Here is a 25,843-nt window from a genome sequence, read left to right as displayed (position 1 = left end):
AGTGTGTGAATAGGGGTGTGAGTGTGTGTGCTATGTGATAGACTGGCATCTTGTCCAGGGTATACCCTGCCTTGTGCCCCAAGTCACCTGGGATAGGCTTTGCCAGGTTGGTACAGGGACCTGGGATAGGCTCTGCCACCCAGCAGGATAAGCAGTGGATAGACAGATAATGCCTAGTTAAGTTTATAGCATAATAGCTACAGTGTGTGTGTGTGTGTGTGAGTGTGTGTGTGTGCATGCTCACGTTCTTATCCATTAACATTCTTACAAAACTGCCCGTCAGAGAGAGGGCATGTGTGTGTATGTAAATTTCCATTAGAGTGTTCATGTTATGGACAGTCTAAGCACACACCCCAGCCTCTCTGCATTTAGCGTTGTGTCTGGCTGCTCGTCCAGTGCAAATTACCGTGAGTGGTGCTTCACTCCTATTAAAATCTCACCCCTGCTCTTACTGCTTGTTACCTGCCACCAGCTTCTCTCTTTTTTTTTGACTTTTCAACAAGTTGTGCAGAACTCAATTTGCATGTGCATGAATCAGTGACCTCCTACAGTGCTGAGAGGCCGTTTCAGTTATTAGCAGATCCCTGCTGTGTGCAAAGAGCCTGTAATACATTACCATATTTTGCTGTATTTGCTAGGTTATGTGGCAGTAAAGGTCCTCATCGGATTTTGTTCTAAGATCAGCTGTACCTTTTTTGTTCCTCACACATCACATTAGACACAGTGTTAGAAAATGCTTTGTTATTGCTTGCGCTGTTGATGCCAGATACACTACTGATACCTACTTGGTATTGCTGAGCAATTTTGATGGGGATTTTTTTGGAGGAATTCAGTCTGTGTTTTTTTCTTTTTTTTCTTTTTCTGCCCGATTATGAAAATGAAGCTTCCTCAAGTAGGTCTTATAATAAACTCTTCACCACGCACAGGCTCTGACAGCCAAACGAGAAGCCGTGTTGATACCCAGACAGAGCTCATTATACAAGAAAAGCTGATGACCTTATTGTACCTTTAGCTCCTAAAATATCACTACCACTACCTCACTCTGGCTTTCACTTTCTACACAGTAAGTTTTTACTCAGCCTCTGTGACTTCTTCTGAAAAGCCCTCTTCTTTCTGAAACAGCAAAGGCAATAAACGAGAAGGAAAAAGTCGACAAAAAACTGATTTTAGACTGCAAAACAGATTTAGCTAGTGAGCCTTCCAGCATGCCACTCATAAAAAATATATCCCTTTCAGGACACGCTCGTCATATAAATGAGAGAATTATACTTACCGTAAGCTGGACTGCACCCAGGCGCCTGTAAATAGTTTCTGCACAAGTGTGTGTGTGTGTACATATATGTGTGTGTTGGTTTGTAATATGGTGTGTAACTTTATGCTTCCAGCTACTTGCCTGAATCTTTTCTGTTTCATTGTCATGATTGGATGGTCAGGCTTCCCAGAAACAGTTTTTCACATTTGCCCTGATGTCACACTCTACAGCACTAAATATTTAGTTCACTGTGCATCCGCAGTGTCCAGCTCTTCAGCTCCATCTAAAACCTGCTAAATGAAGGCTTGAATAAACATAGCATCTAAAATATTGCTGGAGGCAACCCGAGCCATTGGAAGAGACATTTTTTTTCCGGTGAATCATGCTTGACACAGCCTTGGGCTGCTCGTCTTTGAACTTTGAACCCTTAATTGCAGGGTACACCTGCTACCATGACCAACAAAACAGGTGTGATCAATGAAACACAGAGCCATGCATTTAAGGCAGCATTACAAGCCTTTTATCTGTCCATATGGCAACTCGGCTAATGGTAAAGAAATAGCAAATCTATTTGATTATCTGTATATATGATTTTTCACATTGTGCTAATTGAGGCGTGTTGCGTCTATTCCTGTACCCTATGCTAACAACACCCTTTGTGTCTGAAAGCACAAAAAACAATAGCTAAATTTATTTATAAATAAAACTTTGTTAAAGCTCCCAGGGCGAGGGTCACGGTGAGGGCTGCTGTCTGCCGTCTGCAGGTTAAAAGTGAAGCTCCACGGCCATTTCCATAATTTGGGAAAAAACGAAAAAGCACAAAGGAAGGCGTCTCTGGGTGCACCCGAGGCCCGACTTTAGACATCTGACTCCCGTTTGATGATAGGCAGAAGCCATTGTCTCCCAAACAACAGTAACCATGAAGTTGGCCTCTGTTGGCCCAGGGGACACTGAGGGGGGGGCTCCCTAAGGCACGGTGCATCCTTGCTACGGATGAAGGTGACATAAATAAAGGGCTGGAAGAGAGGTTTATGCCTGGATACCCTCCCCAAGGCACAACTCTACAATAGGCAGTAGAGTATTGTAAATCAAGAGCTAGCTGTGTGTGTGAAAGAGAGAGAGAAAGGAGGAAGTGGGAGAGGAAAATTCTAGACAACATTAAAGCCAGAACATATACAGTGTCTGTATCAGATTAAAAGGTCAGAGGTAAAGAGAAGAGTAGACAACACAAGAGAAGAATGTATAGTACATACATGCAAGAAGAGATCATTTTGTGAAATCGTATGAAAGTTATGGGGAGGAATTAATGCACTGATGTTCACAAGCAGGGGTAGCGCTAAGGGATGCTGAGGCTAGCCTTGAAATATCATTGGCCACCCCAGTGGGTACTCCACAATTGATGGTGTTGTTGTTCAGGGTGAGTTTTGAGAAACAAGATATTAAGTAGTGGCACAATTTTCAAAAATAAATCTATTTCTGGCAGCTTGTTGGAAAATCAGAGTGTCCTTATATTTTCCTATGTCCGAAGAGATTAGAAAACAGGGCTAAAGTTGAGGTAGAATTCCTGAGAATCCCTGGGGCAAATAAAATGTAAATGTACTTTCTAATTAAACATATGATTTGATGTCTAAACCTAACCAAATAATATTTCATCACAGTGATGGCCAAAAGTATGTGGACACCTGATCAGAACTCTGACATGTGCTTTTTGTATGCCCCATTCAAGATTAAGTCCCCACTTTCCTGTAATAATCTCCAATCATCTGGTAAGTCTTTCCACTAGATTTTGAAATATCGCGTTGAGAATTTGTCCATTAGTGAGGTCGAGTGTCGAGTGAGGAGGCCTGGAGTCATGTTCCAGTTCAGCTTCCTGTGAGATCAACTTCAAACACACAGTTTTCATCAGAATTGCAGTTTTTAAGAGCAAACAACAAAATAAATCAAAACACAGAAAGCAGGTAGGGTGACCACAGCTATGAAGTGAAATATGTCTGGTGTAAATTTACATATTTAACTATGCCAACATGTCTTATACTCTGGCTATTCTTGTACTTTATATACTTGATTTTTCCAGTCAACAAATTTATAATTAAATTGATTTCAAAATCCCAAAGTAGAAGCAATAAGCCATTCTTATCACTCTTTTTGCCTACCTGCTTAAGCTGGTTATTGTAGCCTGTTGATTGATTGGTTGTTTTTTAAGGGGAGGTGTACGATTGGCTTGGATACAATCATTTGATAGTTGTTTGATCAGACTGGCCTTTTTGGCTGATTTAACTCATCTTTTTAATTATCCACAGCAAGTTGTAAGTATAAGAGTTTTGCTCAGTATTAATTTTTTACTTACAGACTTGTTGTATAAAGGTGAAATCAAACTCTGAATATAGATGTTGTACTGAATATCAGCAGGGCTGTGATTTTCTACAGCTGTTACATCATATAATATTATTTTAAAAATACAGAAAGAAAATTTAACGTTTCTATAATATTTGCAAATTGGATCATGGATTAGAAATATTGCAGGACCTGAACGTGAAAGTTTTATATAAACATGAAGATGATGTTTTTATTTTTTATTCAATGGTTACTAAAATTTCTGTTCCTGTGTAATTTCAAGAAACTGTAGCCTAAGCCTAAATATTTTCCCAATAGACAATTCTTGTCCAGAAAGCGTCACTTCCTCAATGCCTTTAACTACAGGAAGGTATAATGTCATATAACCACTACAGCCAAGTTCTTATGGGGCACCCAGCATAATTCCTATGATTCTACCAACAAGTCAGACTGCAAAATATTTCTCCGAAAATCTCTGGCTAAATGCTGTGTTTGGTGCATCGCTTCTAATCCCTGTCTAGGATTAAGTCTCGTTTTCACCAGCTTTGTGTAGCACCTTGGCCATGCCAGTGAAAATGTTCTTGATCCTGCTCACAGGACTTTAAGTATATAAATAGCTGGTGTACATTTCCCTGAGATGGTTAGTAGGAATACACTGTATAAGCGGGTGTTGTTTTGCTCCAATACTCATTGCACAAACTGCATGTATCAGTACACAATGTGCAGGCATAATGGACACACTCAATTGACATTACAGCAATGTTCATTCCCTTAATGTTGCATTAACACTGAACATTTATAACGTTTATATTTAGCATCTCTTTCTCTCTCTCTGCCCACTGTTGTTTATCTAATCTGTCAGAGCCGGTTTATTCTATCGGCTCCTGTTTGTTGTTCCACTGCTTGAGGCCCTGTAGTAAAGATATCCATGTTGTAAACATGCTTCAGGAAAATTCCTTTCTCCCACTGGAGTCTTTCTAACTCTGCTTTGAGTATTCTATCTTGAGTTTTTCCCTACAGCATTCCAGTGCCCTCTCTGACAGTGTGATAGATATGTGAGATGAACCACTAGTATCATTTTCAGTCAGACTCGGCATTCCTTGTCTACCATGCCGCCGGGTAGGGGAAAAGGTGCAAGGGAATCACCTCTCACCTCAGGAGGATGGCATGAAGGAAGAATGTTCTGTGATACCTGAAAACTCTTCAAAAGGGATATCTTACAGCATCTGCTCTAGTGGTTGTGTGTTTGTTTCTGAATGTGTGTGGGCAGATGTGACTGTGTTATTAAAGCCCCTCCAAATAAAATGTCCTCCACTGCATTCACAATAATTGAAGATGATTAGCTTTTTTTTTTTATTTAAATTTGCAGAAGTACGAGGTTTAAATGTTGATTTTTAAGTTTGAATCTCATTGACATTTAATCACGGAGAAGCCTGATTTTTAATTTCCATCCCTAGATCAGAAATTAATCCTGCTCTGCTTTAGTGCACTGAGCTGAAGACCTGATAACACTGATTCCTTCTCTTGCCTCACTCGCTTCCCATAGCCAATGAACCCAGAAGCTGTGATGTGTTGTGGCAATTTGCATTTTATTTCGACATGCAGTGCTGTTTAATGGCTTTCATTTTGCATATTCAAGAGCAGTTATATAGTATGCTTAGAGCTGCATTGTCTGCTAGGTACATTTGATACGGTGCTTCGCTCAGAACTAACAACAGGACTTTTACACTGTAGATATTCCCCCATTTTAGGCAAAATCTTTATATCAGCAAATAAATAGCCAAAGAACAGGCAAATATGAATCTATTATTAAGAGATGCTGCAGAGATTGAAAAAGAAAATTGGTAGCCAGTTTCAGGCTCCCAAGGAAAAGACTGAAGCATGAACCTCAAGCATGTGAGCTAGAGCAGATTTCCTGGGCACCACTGGCCAGTAAAGGCTGTAATTGCTGTCATCTCTCTTGTGAATCCTGTAGCAGTCTGTGGGAATTGGAAGAGTCATTTCCTCTCAAGGGAAACAAAATGATGGGGGCTCCAATTTCCAATTGAAGAAAAGAGTCAGAGGCAGGGCGTGTTGTTAGTGAGCTCGTCACACCATCTCAGAGCTAAATTACAACTTCTGCAAATCTTTTCTCCAAGACAGAGAGCTGAGACTTTGGACATTCGGGAGGAAGCTAGCATGCCAGAGTCGGTTTGGATAATCACTAATAGGCAGCAGCTCTGCTGGTTTTCCGGCTACACCTTGGCAAAAGCACCCCATAGCTTCCCAATTAGCAACTCTTTCTGTGTAGAGGAGACCTGACACTGCACCAAATGTGGAAAAACACTTCATTAGATAATTAGGCGCTAGGGTCAGTTGTCTGCTTGAAATGTGAGATCTAACATATAAGAGGTTAATGCTGGATTGCCAGTCAGGTCTACAGGCTGGGACACATGGGACATGGCCCTCTATTACACACCAATTTCAAACCCTTTCAGAATGAAGCAGGTGAACAGTGGGACCTTCGCGCTCCACAGAGCGACAATTAAGAAGGACTCAAACAGTGAAGATTTAGAACAAAGACTGTGTGTGAGGGAGAGACAGAGAGAGAGAGAGAAAGAGGAAAAGGAAAAGCAGGCATAACAGAACCAATACAAACAATCTAAACATGAGCCTCCGTCTCTTGAGATGATGACAGCTGCCAATCACATTCAGAGGCAAATCAATGAAGAGATATATTGCTATTTTCCACCAGCGCCCTCAAAATCAATTAATCTATAACATAATCCTTTGTGTCCCTAAAGGGCTTGGGCAATATCAATGCCTGATTTTTATGTATTCTTGACTACAACACAATCACACTGAGCACAAAGTTCACTCATTATATTAAAAACATTTTTAGTTGATTTACATTTTTATTTTATGTTAGAAAGCAACACACGGACATATTTACTGATTTGCTGTTATTTGCAAGCCTTTGATTTCTGAGGGGTTTTTTTTCTTGATGCCTTTTTTTTTTAAATCGGCTAAATTGCTAGTCATCACAAAGCAGCACATCTTCACATCCTGTTGTCTTTCTGTGGCAGTGGAAATTATACTTTTTCAACAGGTTTCTGTGATTGTCTTGTAAACACTATGTTGTCTGACTATTTTCTTACACTGTAATATAATCACATTTAGTGCATTTTCTGTTCTGTTTTTCAGCATTTTATGCTAGAGTTCAGTATGACAGACAGACAGACAGACAGACAGATAGACAGATAGACAGATAGATAGATAGATAGATAGATAGATAGATAGATAGATAGATAGATAGATAGATAGATAGATAGATAGATTTTATTCCCAGCTTTATGCATTTTAAAAGTTTTGAATACACACTATCATTATTATTACAATATGTTCTTTGATTGCAACACAATTTCCAATATTATTTTAGTAAGAATTTAAATCCATCATATTACCTGATAGACAATAGACTTTAAGCTCGGCCTACTTCCTAGGTATTTCTGCTAAAAACCAAATGAGTTCAAGACACTTTAAATACCTGGCATCATCTCAGTATTGCTGTTTCCAATTATGCGACACATCCTCAAGGTTTAATTCCGAGCTTAGTTTCCATAATTTCCCTTCGGACGACGAAACACACAAAAAATGGATTCACAATATCTGGAGTGAGGATTTTAATGTCACTCCTAATACGAGAATCTGCAGTCGTCACTTCAAGTGTGATGATTTGATTGAACCATCCACTCCCACAGGACACCAACTATTGAAGGAAGGGGCTGTGACCACTTTGTACCAGCAGAATAACCATTCCACTTCAACACCATGGCACTCGTCCTTCAGAGCTCTAGTTTTGTCTCTCTACTCTCATACTATATGGATTTGTGTTTTTTAGTGAAACTCTAAAAACAGAACATGTAAGAAAGGTTAACTAGATAGAAAATTGCATATATTAGAGTACAAGTACTTCTTCTTCTTCTTCTTCTTCTTCTTCTTACTAGGTAGAGTGAGAGATGCAAATCTTGCTATGTTTTGACATCGCTCACAGTAATCCGCGGAAGATCCGTGTGTAAAAAGCCATGCTGAGAGCAAGCAATGAAACTGTAGGCAAAAATCGTTTTCAGTGCAGCACCTGAACTTGTGGTGGTCACTGAGACTAAATCGGGAGTCCATTGGTCAAAATCTGATTGATTTTATATAACAGTATGATTCAGACAGCAGTTCAGGATGCAAGGTTTATATCAATGCACTCCTTCTAACATGTGATTGGGGTAAAAAACAAAATACACTGATATGATGAAGTCCTCTCTGGGGAGATATTTAACAATTATGAAAGGAGTCTTCAGTGTCAGTGATTTGGAATAGTCAGATGTGTTTGGCCACCGGATTGCTGCTGGATGGAGTAACATGACTGTATTTTTGTGATTAATTATCAGTGAAATCAAACAGAGGGAGGTAAGACGTGCTTTTGAAGAAATGACTGTTTATAGCAATTGTAATATAAGCAAGAATAGGACCTAATTTGCTTCATGAACATGTAATAATAAATAATATAGAACAGAATAAAAAGGATGCTCAATCACTGAATTCACTTTAACTTTAACAGTACTTTGCAAACTGCTTTCCACGGCCATTTTCACAATTCTAAAAATCTGTGTGATTTTTCAGTTGGTTGGGTTTATTGCTAGTTTTGAGAATCAAAAATTACATTGTTTGAATGTTTTCTAATTTTAACACACGTTAAAAAACTGTTTTACTTCAGTGAATACATTACATTATTTGATAAGTATATACATTTATAATGGTTAATATGTTATATTTCATTAGTCTTTAACATTCAGTCATCTAAAGGCAAAAGAAATCATCCCCATCTGCCCTTCTGGACGAGTGTGCCTGCGGCCTAATGGCATCATTTGCACTTGCTGATGTGACACTGCCACAACTCTCCATTATAACACGATTACACGGGTAAATTCATTGACTGCACACTTGTCTTCGGCGAGTCCAGCAAATTTTTAATGGGTTCCAGAGTAAGCTGCATCCGTCATAAGAGAGATGAAATGTATTTAGGGGGAAACGACATCATGTTTTATTCAATTACACACGATAGCTCAATTCATCAACTTTTGCAATTAAGTTAAACAGGCACATGCATGAAACATGAGGACAATACAAAGAGGGCTGGCAGCAGAGACTGCTGGTTGTACATGGGACCTTAAAAGAGCCTGATTGCCTTCTAATGTGAATATAATGGAATAAATTGTGTTTCGTGGAAGGAATGAAGATAAATATTACGGATACATTAATGGAGGTTGGTCTAGCTTTTTGGGAGACATAATAAATAGCTAATGGTAATTATTCCATTAGAGGACAATAAATCCCGACAAAAAAATGGTATCACTCCTGGCTTCAGTTTGTGGGAAAAGGCACTAAATGAGGCAGTGTGTTGTGATGAATGCAAAATATTCTGCATACCTGTTTTGGGATTTATTGCTGCAGTTTTCCAAAATTGCATACAGGCTGCTACCGCCAAGTCTTATTACTTACAGCCGACACACACACGTGTATGTGTGTGTGGGTGTGTTTGTGTGTGTCCCTCACCATCATGAGGCACTGCTGATATTACTTTTCTCTTTCAATCACATCAGAGAGGCACACAGCAACTTGGACTGAAATCAATGTCTTGGCCATGATTGCTGATTTGCTTAAAGCCTGAAGCGTTATCAAAATAATCAACTTATCAGCTATATTCTTCACTTACTCCAGTGTGTCTAAAATTGTGGAACTTTTTATTATTTAATTAAAGTTTTTTACATTTATTATTATTATTATTATTATTATTATTATTATTATTATTATTTGTATAGCAGTGTTAACATATTCTTATGTATAATTTATTTTAATAATTTTTTTTAAGCAATTTACCTTATTATTATTATTATTATTATTATTATTATTATTATCATTATTATTATTATTATTATTATTATAACCACACTCTATTATGTAAGTTCCACTTATTTAATGCTTTTGTAATGATAAATTAATACATGTGCTAATCTTATTCTGCTGTACTCTTTGATTGCCACTTGGGACACTTTGGGAAAAAACATTCTATAAGTCAGCACCAGCACCGCATTTGGAAAGATGTAATAGTAACGTTAAAATCTTAATGGTTATAGACAGACCATACAATATATGATAGAAAAGTAATAAATACTATATGATTTATATAGGCTTCTTGGTATTGGTCGGGGCCCCCTAATTCCCCGGGGCCCTAAGCGGCTGCTTACCTCGCTTATTGGTTAAGTCCGCCCCTGGTCAGCACATCATTTGGATAATAATAATTAAGATATTTTAGTTCTACAGTACACACAGCAAGTTAAGCCTTAAGGTAATTTCTGGTAATTTGAGACTGTTAATAAGTATATGTGAGAGAGTATAATGAGCTTGTTGGTGGGATGATGTAGAAATGGGTGTGATGGTATATATACACTGTATATATATATATATATATATATATATAGCCATTATATATGTATATATATATATATATATATATATATATATATATATATATATATATATATATATATATATATATATATATATATATATACATATATATATATATATATATATATGTCTCAGTTAGCTGTTAAAGAACATGATTCATTATTTCCTGATCCACTGCTTTTTTAAATAAATTTTAATGAAAGCTTTAGTTAAGCATTTATATATGCAAATTTCTGGATCTTGCAGTGAAATATTGCTAGTTTCTTTTTTCATTTCTTCATAGGATAGAAGTACAAATAGTTTAAAAAGTGTAATAATTTATTCATTTAGACAGCGTAGCAGTCTGACAATTTAATTATTATAACTCCTTTAGGCAAATCAGGTGAATTAATTACTGTATTCGCAAATATGTATAAATCAAGGGGCTTTTTCCCTCTACATATAAACTCCCTTTGCAAATTAAACCTTGATAATCAGTACTTGATTTCATTTTGGTTTCTATGTGTTTTTAGGCTATTTAGCGTTTATACACTCACTGAACACTTTATTAGGAAAACTATACTAATACTTTGCTCTAAAAACAGCCTCAGTTCTTTGTGGCAAGAATTCCACAAGTTGTTGGAAACATTCCTTTGAGACTCCAAGTTGACATGACAATGGCATAATGTAATTCCTGGAGATTATTCAGACACACTTTCATGCTGTGAATCTCATTTTCTAACAAATCCCGAAGGTGATTTGTTGGATTCAGATCAGTTTAAGATGAGTTTTGCTTGTAACATGATGCATTATCATGCTGGAAGTAGCCAGTGGAAGATGGTAAATTGTGGCCATGAAAGGACGCACATGGTCAGCAACAATACTCAATTATCCGTGGCATTCAAGAGATGATTGGTTTGTATTAACAAGCCCAAAGTGTGCCAGGAAAACATTCCGCACACCATTACACCTCCTTCACCAGCCAGAAATCAGGATTCATGAGACCAGGTTACGTTTTTTCCAGTCTTCAACTGTTCAGTTTTATTGAGCCTGTGCCCACTGCACCTTCACCTTTCTGTCCTTAGATTACAGTAATGGAACCCGAGTTGAGCTTCTGCTGTTCTAGCACATCCACCTCACGGTCTGACACGTTATGCATTCTGAGATGATTTTTGGCTAACCACAATTATACAGAGTGGTTATCTGAGTTACTGTAGCCTTTCCGTTAGCTTGAGCCAGTCTGGCTATTCTCCATTGCCCTCTCTCATCACCAGGGTGTTTCCGTCTCAGAACTGCAGCTCATTGGATGTGAGGCTATGTCCCCATTGTGATGGTTGATGTGAACATTGCTAGAAGCTGCTGGTCTGTATCTGCATGACTTTATGCATTGCAATTCTGCTTCATGATTGCCTGATTAGTGAACTGTATGAAGGAGTAAGTGTGCAGGTGTTCCTAATAAAGTGCACAGTTGAGTGCATGTCAAAATATGATTTCCAGCATTTTTAGCTAGCATATGAAGAGAACTTTTTCATTTTTGTGGCGAGTTTTGGTTTGTTATTGTACCTTTCACTATATTATAGAGCACAACACGTTGCCTACTGACTGGGATTTGAAACTGATGAAAATGATGTTGATGTTTTTGGGAGAATGAATATGGTCTGCTTGGTATTACCTGGGTTGTTAATTTGTACTGTGAAAATTTGTTGAAAGTTATTTTAACAAGCAACTAATGGGAAGGTAATTCAATCTGATTTCAATCTGGCAATAGATGTAGCTCTGTGCTATGTCCTTGTTGTGTAATTCTGACATGTACATTGCAGAAGGATGGGTCAACATGCCACAAACATTTATTATTGCGTCAGTTTACTATAATGTTGAGCATGACTTCTTGAGGGCTGAATACAATCAAATACAATGCAATTTTGAACATACTTCATCCAGAAAGCTAATTAAATCCCAGTTTAAGCAGATCCATTGCACAGTGTAGCCATCTCTGACCTCAAATCAAACAACTGAGAGGTCAATTACACTATGGAATTTATAAAGCAACTAAGAAGCTTATATAGGAATATTCTTATATAGCCATTCATTTTGAGCCAGAGAACAAATCAGATCTTTGGCTAGCCCAAGTTTGATACAAAGTTGGCACTAAAAGTAAAAAACTTATTAGGCAAAACATTATTGTGTCATAACTTATATAACTATAACATAACAATATTTGTTTTTCAAAAACGAGTCTAGCTTCAAATCTATTGACTTTTTGAGCTGATGCTATTGAGTGTCCTGCACTCAGTACAGTTCTCAAGCTTACATTAACATTTCTAGCATTATACATATCCATATACATTTTTTATCTCGTTTGATACAACTGAGCAGTTAAGGGCGCAGCAGTGGCAGCTTGATGGACCTGGAATTCAAACTCACAGCCTTCTGATCAGTAGCCCAACACCGTAACCACTAAGCTACCACATCCCCCCAAGTTCATATTACAGCTACTGATTATACGAGTTATTTGAGTTGTACGCTGGTTATTCGTGTCGATTCAACCAACTTGGGCCTATGTTCCCAACCACCAATCACTGATCACCACTGTTTCCCACGGACCAATCACTGATCACCATTGTTTCCCATGGACCAATCACTGACCACTATTGCCTGTCCCACCCACACTTATTTATTCATTGTTTTAAACTCTCTCCTTGACTATATTTACAAATGCTAAAAGTCAGTTATTCCATGCATAATCATTCCCTTCATGTCTATTTCTCTACCAATGCTTCTTTTTTTCCGAATTCTTGATAGAAATGGTAGTACATTAGTTTGTAGCACCATAACCAAACCTTCCTCTTTCTATAAGATGAATTCTATTCTATTCTATTCTATTCTATTCTATTCTATTCTATTCTATTCTATTCTACGAATTATATTATTTACGATTCTTCATATAACACGTTTTAATATGCAAATGATCATGACCATTGAAATGAAATGAATGCAAATTAGTCGATGACGTTTTCTGGCGACTTCTAGCGACGTTATCTACTTTCCCCTGAAGCAAATTGGCAAAACACGTAGCATGAATTCATGACCATTTATTAGCCTGGTCAACAGTGTAGCCTGGGCAACGCGCTTCTGGTGAATAAACCAATTAAATGTTTAATCAAAAAGTTAGATTAGACCGGTACTTCTAAAAAAAAAAAAGAAAAAGAAAAAGTAATCATGAGCGGAATTAGTGAGGTCCATGGCGGATCCAGGGTGTAGTGTTTATTGTGTTCCTGTCTCTTTAAGAAGCTCTCCAGCGACACGAGCACTGAAGGGGGCGCGAGGCTGTAGCCGTAGGCGCGCGCTGTGTGGAGCAGCGTTCGTTCATTCACACTGAACGCGTCTGAGCGAGGACGGAGCGCGAGCGGTGCAAAACTGCCCACGTGAATGAACAACTAACCAAAGAGTCATTTAATCTTGTTCAGAAAAAAAACACTTTAAGAAACTGTGTCTTGGTATTTGTAGATCTGTAAATTCCTCGCGGCGCTGAAGCACACAGGACAAGAGATCTGAGCTGGAGTGGAGTTAAATGGACAGATGGTTAAAGGATGTCCGGGAGAGTCAGGCTGATCCTACCTCGGTTTGAACTGTAAACAAATAACAAAAAAAAACCTGTTATATGTGTATTGGATGGAGTTGCTTGTCTTCTTAAGTGTGACTGTTTGGAAGTGAGCAAAGCGCTCTCTTACACTGCTTTGGATCCTGTGGATGCTGAGCGGTCCGTTTCTATCCATCAAAAACCGCGGAGTCGCAGTACTACTGCAGGGGGTGATGGAGTTTCCCCGGACTTTACATGCTTTATGGGTTATATGCACGCTCATCTGTGTACATGGTAAGTTCCGATTTGAATAAGGAAATGTTTAGTGTCCAACATAGTAAGAGTTTATGGGCAAACACGTATAAAAAGTTACAAACGGATACGGCTTTCGGGCTCGCGCCTATTGCTTCATTCATAACCGATTTAAAATGACACAGAATAAACAACTGCACGTGTGGGGATGCTGTGCTCTGTGCGCACTGATCTGACAGAGAATTTGAGATGCCTCAGTGTTAGAAGTGCTTCTTTATTACGCGCAACATGCAAGGCAAGGTGGAGTTAATAAGACTCGGCGGTCCGCTAGATGCGCCTTGGTTAAACGGAAAGCTCGTGAAACAAAATGCTTTCACGAGCCTGTTCAACATTTATTATAACGCAGCCTTTAAATTATTCTTTTATTTTAAGTCTTTTTTCCCCTCCTCTAAGTGAAGCACAATGATAAATGAAAGAAAGATAAGAAACACCGTCAGACCCGTCTCTACAGCTGTTAGTGTTTTTAAAGCCTTTAACAACTTTTATTACATTTTATGATGTCATAAGTTGATATGAATATTTAAAAGAGACATATATCTGAGCAGATGATTTTTAGGGTGCTTTTCACAATCACCACACTGTCCTTAGCCTGATTAAAAAAAATAACAAGTCATTACATAGCTATTTCTGCTTTCTCCAGAATAATGTTGGCTTTTATTATTTTCCAGTTTAACTGGCTTTGCTGCTTGGCAATAGCTTGTTTTTATGAGGTAGTAAACACTGGCTGCGAGATCTGTCCCTGATCTACCAGCCAGCACAGTTGTGTAGTGAATCAGGAGGCTACACACGGACCAGCAGGGAAATGATATTTCAAACCAATACTCAACTGCTGAGATATAAATTCTGTAGTTCTATGGTCTCTGTTGTGACATTTTGCTCTCTGTTGACTTTCCTAAAGCTTGGTTTACACACACACACACACACACTTACACACACACACACACACACACACACACACCTCGAATCAGTCCAGGCTGAACTTCTGTGCCTGTTTGAATTATTCGGCTGAGAAACCTGGTATAGGTTGGCTGAGTTTGTCAGTGAAACCCTTCAGTCCGCTGATGGTCGTTGGAAGCTGTGTGAAGGTACCGGTGGTATGTCTGGAGTGGCTGCTGGCTATCTACTCACCCTTCCCCACCTGATAAAGTAGCGGAGAAAATAAAAGAGGCTAGAGTTACACCTAAAGGGCTTGACTTTGTCATAGTCGTCTGCGCTTCTGTAGAGCAGTTTGGTGTAGATGTGTGTGAGTGTGTAACTAGAGGAGTTGGCGCAGTTTCTTTTGAAGGGTTTTGAAATAGCCCTAAAACAGCTGTCACTTCTCTCTTGATTGTCCTCAAACTAAATGGGAGTGAGTCAGGGAGAAGCTCTTTGGCTGTGAATAATGATACAGTAAGGGACAGACAGACCTTAACAGCATACGTGAGAAACTAGCTGCACAAAATTGTCTTTTCTTTAAGCAAAAACTGTTGTTTTTTTTCCGATAGTGCTGTGAATGAACTGCAGTGTCTTTTCTCCAAACTAAACAAGCATTTCAGGGATGTATCCTCCACATGTTGGTTAATATTTACTGATGTCCTGATACCCGGGGTGGAGTGCGTGTTTGTCAGAGGATCGGCCCAAAGGGTTGTCCTGATTACAGTCCTGTGCAGGCATTGTCCATCTCTTGTCCATGTATACACAATGCAGTCTTGTCAGATAAAAAAAAAAAAAAAAAGAAGCATCTCCAGCCGAGTGTGCCCTGATGTCTCTGTTTGCAGCCTCTGTACACTCGCCCTTGCTATCTGATCCTTGGTAGGACACAATAGGAGCTTCAGACCATCCTACTCTTTTCAACAAGTCCACCGATAAAGCATTCTTCCATGTCAGCACCACTTCAGACAGGCTTCACTGTTATTAAATGAACTCAGAAATATATCCATGCATCTGTATCTTATGGCTACTGTATTGGGTTCTTAATAAATAAGGAGTGTAAGAGCATCTCATGAAAAAAGGCACTGTATTATTTAACTGATCGCTGCCTATGGAAGTCAGAATGGTTAGAAAGAAGATGCTTTGATATAAAAAAAATCTTGCTCAGGGTGATGTGGTGCTGAAGGGTTTGAATAGAACCACAGCACAAAGCGCCAGCATCAATCTGTCGCTCGTGTGGCCCTGGCTGGCAGTCTAGGACAGCTTAATGGCCACTGCACATTAGTTCCAGTTGTTGTTGTGGTGACCCCAAGGATAGAGACTAAGGGAAAAATCCTTGACCTATCAACACAATGGTGAAGTTAACTGGTAGAGTAGAGCTAGACATTTTTTTTTATCTCAGTGTACATCGCTTCTTATTAAGGTGTTGACATTTAGAGTCTGTGTGCAACTTAAAGTACGAGGTGTAGTGGTACTGTGTCTTTATTGGCAACAAGGACAGCCCTTGGTAAGATTCTGGAAGGTTGAGTGTAAGAATCTCCGTGTGTTTTCTGGAATTTACATCAGGTTTTGTACTAAGTGGAGCCTTCTTGTGACACCAGGACAAACTTTAATAGTAAAATCAGCTCATTTCTGATCTACTCTGACAAATAGAAACGCTCACAAATGGAAATGTTTTTTTTTTTTATGGCGGCCGATGTCAGACAAATATCTAGACACTTGAAGAGAATTTCACAGCACACAGTAGGCATTGTGATAATTAGTTTTGCCGGCGCTTGCGATCACATTAAAACAAACAGCAATGCCACGTTAAGGATATTTGTCACAAGTAAAGAGTAAAACCACATATGACAGGGCATGTTGTTATAGGAAAATAATCATAAATGTGAAATTTATTCTTACATTTAATGATGTGGAATATTCACAGAACAAGTACCTTATGTTATTAAGTATATTACAATAGCAAATAATCATCTCTGTTTAAGTTAATATGACAGAAAATAATATTGCATTTTATTACTGGGAAAGCTGAAGGTCTTACACTCTGAAGACTTTCTTAAAGTGACGACACTCGTCATGTAAATGGGTAATAAATGGCTCATTAAAGAAAACTTCACCATGTCAACAATGAAAGGTTTTTCTCTGTTAAATGGCATGCCTTAAATCATTTTAGCTTATGTGGAATGTCCTGTCATGTAAATTCATGCAAGTGAGCAGTTAATATAGAAACGATTGCATAAAATTACAACAAAGAAGTACATTTATATAAATCAGAATGTGCTTTATATCAACTTGAGGTTTGCAAAATCTGAGAACTTGAGAACAGGTAGAGAATCAAAATAGTGAAAAAACATTCCATGGTTGTTTCTGTGAGTTAACAGTGATACAAGTGATATTATTTCCAGAAAAGCTAAATGTCATGTTGCTTATTTCAATGTCAATATCAAATGGTCAGTTTTCCCAAATTGTTTATTACCTAAGTCACCTTGAAATATAAAAACGGGTAAAAGAACACATAAAAACAATCACACATCAGACGAATAATATATATGATGTCGATCTTCTTGACAAAACACTCTTTAATGGAATTATATAATCACAGAGTCTGCCACTCCAGGATTTGAAAGCACGCATTAAAAAGTGTCGATAACTCCTGGAGGCGAATCCAGTCAGGGACATCACAATTATCTATATTTTAGCCTGATGTTATTGAGCCTGTTGTTGTTTTTGGGTGATATCACGTTAAAGAAAGTGAATGTAAACCTATACAAGAGTACTCAGTTTACAAGCATGCGTAAACTGGATTCTGATAGTCGAGGGATTATAGACCTCGGTTGAGATGTGTGCCGATTTCCCCCGTCTGGCTCCAACGCCTCTCGGTATCAGAGTCAACACTCACAAACCGAGATGTCTTCACTTCTCAAACAGCAGGAGTGTGTTTTGTGCGTTTGCATACAATGAGTTTGTGTGGCATCCTTTGAGGCCTCAATGTATCATCTGAGATTCTGTGACTTTGTTTTCTTACTCGCTGTTTGCTCGGCGAACTGAATAAACTCAACCGACAGTGTGTTTGTGTGTGTGAGAGAGAGTGTGTGAGTGAGTGTGTTGCGCTTCTGAAGGACACTGTAAACAGTAGGCCTCAAGGCCATGTGTGCTCTCTCATCAGGAGCCCTGAAACTAATGACACAGTCTCTGTCTGCACTTACAAACAGACGTGCGCAAATACACACGCACACAGCAAGCACACACACTCTCTCAACTCTCTTTACTCCACATTCGCGCTATCCCTGCTTCCATGGCTGTGATTTGTCAGCAGCTCTCTGCCATTGCCATCAAACTTGAACAAGCTGAAAGAGCTTTTGAAGAGAGAGAGAAAAAAAATTCAAGCGCTTGCTTTCTCTATGAGTTTTCGAATGACTTTTAGGCTATTTGGCACAGGTTATTACTGGCACAATTGTTGTTTAATGGGTGTGCCAATGGAAATCGCAGCTTGTAAGTTGATTGTATTGATCGCCGAAAGCAATGTGAAGGATAGACCGAATGTGGCTCAGACGGTCCTTATTTCTGTTGAAAATTTTCAAGTGCTACTATGGTGCACAAGGTTTTATTTCAGCGAGCAGGCAACACAGACTGATTTTAACAGCTCTCTACTATGAGAAATTGTTTCCTACAGGGATGGTGATGGGCTGCTTTGCATTAACAAGTTTCCTGACAGGAAAGCATTATTGGGTCAGCTAAGTGAAACTGAAAATGTCAGTGATATTACTTTTCTTTCATTCAGAACCAGAATAGATAAAAAGCTTAGCTGATCCTTTTAGAAACTATCGAACCTATAGGCAGCTATTTTTTAATTTCCTTTTAATGTATACAGCAGTATATTGGTGTATAGCATGTTGTAACATCTTTCAACCTTATGAGTAAGCTATAATAAGGATTCATCCAAGGGAATCACACATATGTGAGTTACCAGAGGTGTGAAAGCACCACTTGACTTAATTAGTTTAAGTGTAACTTCTAAATTGAGATTTTCTGTAGCAAAGTATATTCTTGTCGATTAATCCACTATGAAACATCTAAACACATTTTTCCTGTGCCCCCTAATCTAATCTATGCATTGTACCCAATGTTTTGGGTAGTCTAGGGGTTTTCCTAGCCCCTCATTTTGACCCATTTCCTGTGGTAATCATCCACCATCAAGGAAACAGAAAATATCCTGGTTGTGATCTGTTATCTTCTGGAGCAAATTCAGGGGGAGGTGGTGCTTGGTGAAGGAGAACATTAATGATGATACATGAACTGCAGTGCAAATTGAATATGCAGGTACTAATGATTACATGTCTATTTTAAAATCTGTCAGTCTGCACAGTGCCAACGCTCGCTTCGCGTTTCCACTTTATGACTTCTGCTACACTTATTTATAGCAATTTTGTTTTTGTAAACAGCGAGGTTGGTTATTTCCAGCAAGGAATCGTGCTGCTGGGGATCGGTGGTTTAGTTTCGAGATGAATGATCAATACGCTCGTTGTTTTGTTTTTTTTCCCCCTGTTTTCCTTGTTGAATAATCCCGAAAACTCAAAGCCCCCAGTGTGGAGAGATAAAAAGAGGAAACAGCATTCTGACAGAACCTTTCAGGTATCAGCCCACTGCCTACAAACCAAATGCTGTGCTTAGCAAAAAAAAAAAAAAACAACAACTTCGAGAAACCATCATTGCCGGAAACTTTTACACTGCCATCCTTACTACTGCATGAAACATTCTGGCCTGGAATTAGTCACACACACGTAACAACCCCTCCTCCAAACCAAACATGGTGGATCTGTAAGGGCTCTTGAGGCAGGCAGGAAGTGCAGAGGTGGGATTCCGTAGAGACTAATCTGCTGCAGTGAGGAGGTTTGTGGGCCACCACTGGGAGGACCAGGAAACTGATGCTATCTGTGCCAGCTGTGGTATGCTGACTACTCTGGTATATGTCTGGTTCTCCATAGCCAAATCACTGGAGAGATCTGTTTCAGGAGGCCCTTGTTGGAGCAGCTGCGTCGAGGCTCCACTGTCTTTACTCATGCACAATTTAGTATTCATACCCCACTTCTTCCCTTCCTGCATCTCTACAGGAAAAGTCAAGCCCCCCTCCTGAGATATGTGATACCATCCACATATATTCCAGATGTATTTTTCATTGGCTGTGAGAGCTAGAATTAAACACGGTCAGAAGGAAAAAAAACTGCAACGTTGTCGTGCGATGACCTTGCAGATATGTAGTTGAGAATCAGAGCAAACTCCATACGCTATCCACAGAACAACCATTTTGTGTTTGGGGGGGGGAATAGTAACCAAAAATCCAAAGGTTAAGGAGCAAAACTTGCAGTGTTTTTATTTCTTTTAGCATCTCTGCGTTATGAGCAAAAAAAAGGAGAAAAGGCCAGAGGCAGTCTGGACCATGTCTGAGCTGCAGGACCGGGTACAGGGTTTTTTTTTTCCTGAGCTTTCCCACAGAGAGTGAGAATGCAAGGTTACACTACCTTCCTTCACTATCTTCTGTTAAAGCTCCACAGAAAAAAAAATCAATAACTTCTACTGAGCACTGCTAATACCCACTGGCTCAAGCTTTTGGATTTTTTTATATATTTATATATTGCTGAGTTGCCAAAGCTTTGAGCGGCATAATGATGAAATTCTGTTGAAAGATTGATACGATTAGAAACCCATCTATGGGATGCATTTAATATTTAGATTCTCATATTCAGGCTTGGACTATTCTCTGACATTTTGCTTAAAATGAATAGACACTCATCAATAATGTTCCCAATATTGGATTGACTGTAATCCCAAGGCACACTTTGAGTAATTATTCATTAACCACAATATTTAAATAATTTCCAAAGGCAGTTTTCTTTCCCTTTACACATCTTGAAAACTGTCAGAATTACACTTGTGAAAAAGTTTAACCTACAAGGGTTATTGCCTAGCTTTGAACTACATCAAAGCTCATGTAACAGACAGACCCTGAACCCATCGTAGCGCAGAATTTTTATTTTTGTGAGGATACATGACACCTCGCTGTCTCTTCCTATTGGAATGAGAGATCCTAAACCCTGCCACAAATACACCTCCTGACTTCTTCAGAAGACTACTCATAAGCTACTTTAGAACTCCCAAAGGTGTTGGGGTTTTTACAAAAAAAAAAAGTTGTCACAGGACTTCCTGACTGCCAGTTTGTTTAATCCATCCTCAGTTCTCTCCTAGTGAAGGGGCATAGCTTTATGGCCTTGGGTTTGTATTCTCATGCAAGTGTCCCTTTGTTGTGTTTGAGTGCAAAGAAAAGTTTGTCAAAGAAAGGGTGTTCAAGGAGACACCCCCACCTCCTAATTGAACGCCAGGCAATGAATGAACATTTGCAAATCAATTCCCAGAAACCTGGAGAAAAACAGAAGGAGGCAAACTGTAAAACAACAAAGTTAGGTTCAGGGGGATGGATGCTTACTGAAAAGAATTGCAGATGAAGCAGAAAGAAAAAGGAAAGTTAGGACTTCTCCGATGCCTTGGTGTTATGTTTCTCTGTTCCTTTTAAAAGCCTGGCTTGTCAGATCCACATACAGTAGGATCTTTTTTTTTTTTTTTTTTTTTTTTAGTGCAGAAGCTCTGGAGCTCCTGCTGTGATCATGCTTCCATTCCTGTCATGGATCAGTGCTTGCAGAATTAATTTTAAAGGTGCAGTTAAGATGTATCTTTGTTGGCGTTTAAGCTCTCCAAAGCTAGATTTGTGTGAAGTTTTATCACAAGATCATAGAAATTTTAATTAGGACTAGATTCTTTGATACTGTCTTAATTCTCTCTACGGTCATTAGTCTTAAGTCTCATCTATATGTTTGTGCACCTCAAAGCATTCACACATACCTTAAAAAAGAGGACAATTATTGGATTGACCTCTGACCTATTCTTGAATGGTTACCATGGGAATGGCATCTCCACACAGAATATTCGGCGTATTTGCATGTCATTAGGCTTCTCCGTTCATTGTTGTTAATTCCCTATTTTACATTGCATTGTTTAAGGACATATAGAAGAAAAAGTCAAGCCTCACGTGTAGCGTTCTTATGTCTTTTGTCATCCTTGTTATTTTTTGGACTCTTCTTGCCAGAGTGTAAGTCAGGGTGATTTGTGGGAGTCTTGTTCTGTGAAGATCTTATTCCGCCAAAGCTCCCACCAACCCCGGTAGAGGAGATAAATCTGCTTAGTGCTAAAAGCCCATTCGGAGAGATCAGAGGAGTTGGCAGGACCCCGGCTTCACTCTCAGAGCTGGCATTCACGTCCTGCCCTTGCATGGAGACAACAAGGTCAAACATTCACTGAAGCGTAAGTGCTGTGTAAGTTCAGGAGCATTGGCGCTTGAGCTCAGCAATACTCCTGCATGCTCAATCAATCGCACCGGCCAAATGTATCACACCAATACGATGGCCTCATGATTGCGAATTCCCCCCGAAAGTTAAAATTAATGTTAACAATTAGCAGTCAAGATGAGACTGAGTGCCAGGATTTAGCAGTGCTGTAGAACTCAATTTGAGTGAAATCCAAAAATCTTGCTCAACTGAATATCCTATGAATTTTGTATACAGGGAAGGACAAATCATGAATTTCTTAGTAGGCGAGTAACCGCACCAATATGCTGCTCAGTCCCACATTTTGGTTTCACAGAAGCAGACTATACGATGTAATAATACTAACATTAGTTAAGTGCATTAACACAGACTAATGGAAGTGAGCAAGATCTTCTTCAAACTCAATTTTTAATATGTGGTCTCATCAAAACGTCAGCAGATCTCTGGACAATGTTTTTGGCTAGGACATATGGTGTGTTGTTCTGGCGTTACAGAGCTAAAATTTGCATCTGGTTATAGTGCCTTTGTTTTGCCACAACATGTTCAACCTATTTGGGACTGTTTGTAGTAAGCAGGAGTTTTACGACTGCAGTTTAACGCTGCAGTTTATTTTGCTCATATAGCTGAAACGATGTGAATTTGAGACAAGTAGCCTGCACTATAGTTACAGCATCAAAGTGTGTCTCAGCACTGTGAAGTGCTTTAACATGGCTACATACTGAACAAAAACCTTTGTTTTGCGAAGGTCAGTAAGAAGTAGATCTTTTTTTTCTTTTTGTGGTTGTTGAACTAATCCATCAGGCAGCTTTAAATAAAATCTAGGCTACTGAACTGTCAGTCCCTGCTATAAGAGCTAGTGTATCTTAAGACCTTTCTCTGTACATGATATCAAGCTTGCTTTTAGACTTATTTCTCTAGCCTTGTGAGGATGCATTTAGTGTCTGTATGGCCATTTTTCTGTGTGGATAGCTTATAAATTCTCTAAGAGATCCCCTATGGCACAAAAGCACTCCAGAAAAGCACTCCCTGCCTTTCTAAGTGTCTATCACTCAGACAGTGTGCTAAACCATGGGTTGTAAACGTCTTCATATTTTCAAAACCCAATTGCCTAATTGAAATTGTGGTGGTCATTTTTCCTGTATTTACAACTGTGACATCTGTACTATCAGGAGTCAAAGATGCTAATGCTTAAACCAGTACTTAAAATTCAAATAAGGGATCTGATTTCTATTACTTGGCAATTTGCCTCATTGCAGCTCAGAATCAGCTAGCCTCTATCCTCCTGCTTCATTCCTGTTTAGCTCGTTTTACACTCACAAGTACTTTCCCTTTAAAGTCCCCTATGTTACATCTCCTCTGTGGCAGGTCCACGCGTTTGGCCTGTAATATTTATAAAGCTGCTCTCCGACTCCATGCCTGCTGAGCCTCTCCTCCACCCCCTGCCAACCACAGTCTGTTCGATGCTCTATATGTGTCTGCTAAAAGCTATTAGCCAAGCCCTGGTGGTCTTCTCTCACTTCACCCAGCAGGCCAGAAGGCTTTTTTGTTTTCAGAGGCAGAAAGGGTAAGAGGCTTGGGGATTCAGTGGTGAGCTAGTCTGTACACAGCCTGGTGATTGGGCTTCTGCTCTCTAATGTACTCACTCTCTAAGGTCACTGTGTCATTTTAAAAAACAGACAGGGAATGGTATTGTCATGCCTTACATTTGTTACTAGCTCAAGGGCTGTTTTACTTAAAACTTTAAACTAATGGAAGTTAGAAATATGTTGTGAAGTGGTTTGAATTTGTCTTCGAGTGCCCCGAGTGTTAAACTAAAGAGGTCAAAAAAAGGCTTTCTTTCAACTCCAGGTAATTGGTTTGAGTGGGACACCAGCAAATTCTGCCTTATCTTCTCGATCTCCTAAAAAGCATTTGCCCTTTGTTCATAATCCTATCGAGCCCTGGAGGATTTAGCGGAAGGGAAAGGTATTTGCCCAGTGGAACTGAAACGGCCTTATCAGAAATATCTTACACCTGTGTATGTCAGGAGCTGGGCAGCTTCTCATAGCTCTCTGTCTTTTCACCAGAAGTCTGGGCTGCTGTCCATACAAAGCTTAAACCATATCATTAACCCTGGTATAATTATCATCATCAGAAAGAATCTAGCAATTACTTTGACAGTCACTAAGTGCAAAGGCTTTTAAATTTATTGCAACATCTTTGCCATTAGTTCAAAAAATCACCTGGTTTTCAATAGCAGTTAAATTAGCAAATAAATAAATAAATAAATAAATAAATAAATAAATCAAATGAAAATCTGATGAATTTATCAAACACAACCCCCTCTTTAACCCCCTATTTTATTTCAAAACACAAGCCAGAATCCTGTGATCCTATCCCACTTTCCTCCCACGACACCGGCTTTCTGCGGTAACTGTTGAATGTGGAGCGTGTCATTTTGTGCCACCCAATTTAAACGCTATACATCACAGCCATGCATATATAATGTGTCTTCATTTTACTCCGCCAAGTCTTGCCAGAAATAGTATTTTCATTTTTCTTGCTTTTTTTTTTTATTCATGCCAATCACTGCTTGCAAAAATGACCTGCAGAGAGCTGGCTTGCCAAGTGCAGACTTATGAGCTGAGTTTGATCGTTTCTGATGGAGGGGCTTTTTTTTTTGATATGTTCTATTAATTTTAATTAGATCTGTGTTTTCCTGACAGCACCCTCCAGTAATTATTTAACCCTCCCACTCTAATGAATCAAATTCGCTCATTCTGGATACAGCACGATAAATCTGCTTGTTCTAAGCACCCGCACTTATTGATGAAACTGCTCTTATCACAGGATCTCGGCCGAGGTTAGAAGATGCACCGCCGCGAATCGTGGAGCATCCATCAGACCTGATTGTATCGAAGGGAGAGCCGGCAACGCTGAACTGTAAAGCTGAGGGCCGGCCGACACCCATGGTGGAGTGGTATAAAGATGGAGAGAGGGTAGAGACAGACCGCGAGGACCCTCGCTCACACCGCATGCTGCTCCCTACAGGTTCGCTCTTCTTCCTCAGGATCGTGCACGGACGCCGGAGCAAGCCGGATGAAGGCGTCTACATCTGTGTAGCCAGGAACTACCTGGGAGAAGCCGTCAGTCGCAACGCATCTTTAGAAGTTGCAAGTAAGCTGGCATGTTTGATTCTTTCTGTTTTCTTTGATTCTTTCTGTTTTTTAGTTTCTGTCATAAGTTTTCTTGTTATTCAAGGCGATGAACTGTGCAGTTGCAGTAAGTAAAAGCAACTGGACTTGTGATGTATTCCTGAAGATTTTTTGGCGCTCATCCCAGGGGCTTCATCTGAACACTTTCCTCCTGTCTCTTTTTTTCTTTTTCCTTTGGGTATTCTCCTTCTTTTTCTCCTTCTCTGCCTCTCTGACATTACCCACCTTTTTTTTATTTATTTATTTTTTTAAACCATTTATCTTTAGGTTTATCGCATCCTAGTGTGAGAGTAAGTGCTGGTCTTAGAGAATTAGACTGGTGTGATATAATGATTTAATCATCTCTGCACGATATTAAATTGCCACGATATCTACTGACATTTACTCTGATTATATTATATTATAT

At 39.2% G+C, this 25,843-nt stretch overlaps 1 protein-coding gene across 3 annotated transcripts in view; it reads left to right on the top strand.

Annotated features, from left to right (window-relative positions):
• Nucleotides 1-25,843, top strand: part of robo3 (roundabout, axon guidance receptor, homolog 3 (Drosophila)) — a 141,678-nt gene that overhangs the window by 45,877 nt on the left and 69,958 nt on the right. For 2 of the 3 annotated variants that reach the window (XM_058412737.1, XM_058412735.1), the window contains exon 2: nt 25,073-25,399. In XM_058412737.1, coding sequence (XP_058268720.1) covers nt 25,073-25,399 — 327 coding nt within the window. Of the gene's footprint in view, nt 1-13,420; nt 13,941-25,072; nt 25,400-25,843 lie in introns of those variants that run through there. The other variant, XM_058412738.1, reaches the window with a different exon arrangement.

This window comes from Hemibagrus wyckioides, linkage group LG16, assembly GCF_019097595.1.
Source record: "Hemibagrus wyckioides isolate EC202008001 linkage group LG16, SWU_Hwy_1.0, whole genome shotgun sequence".
In the NCBI taxonomy this organism is placed as follows: Eukaryota; Metazoa; Chordata; class Actinopteri; order Siluriformes; family Bagridae; genus Hemibagrus; species Hemibagrus wyckioides.
The sequence above is the reverse complement of the archived record's forward strand: the minus strand, read 5'-3'. Positions and strand labels throughout refer to the sequence as shown.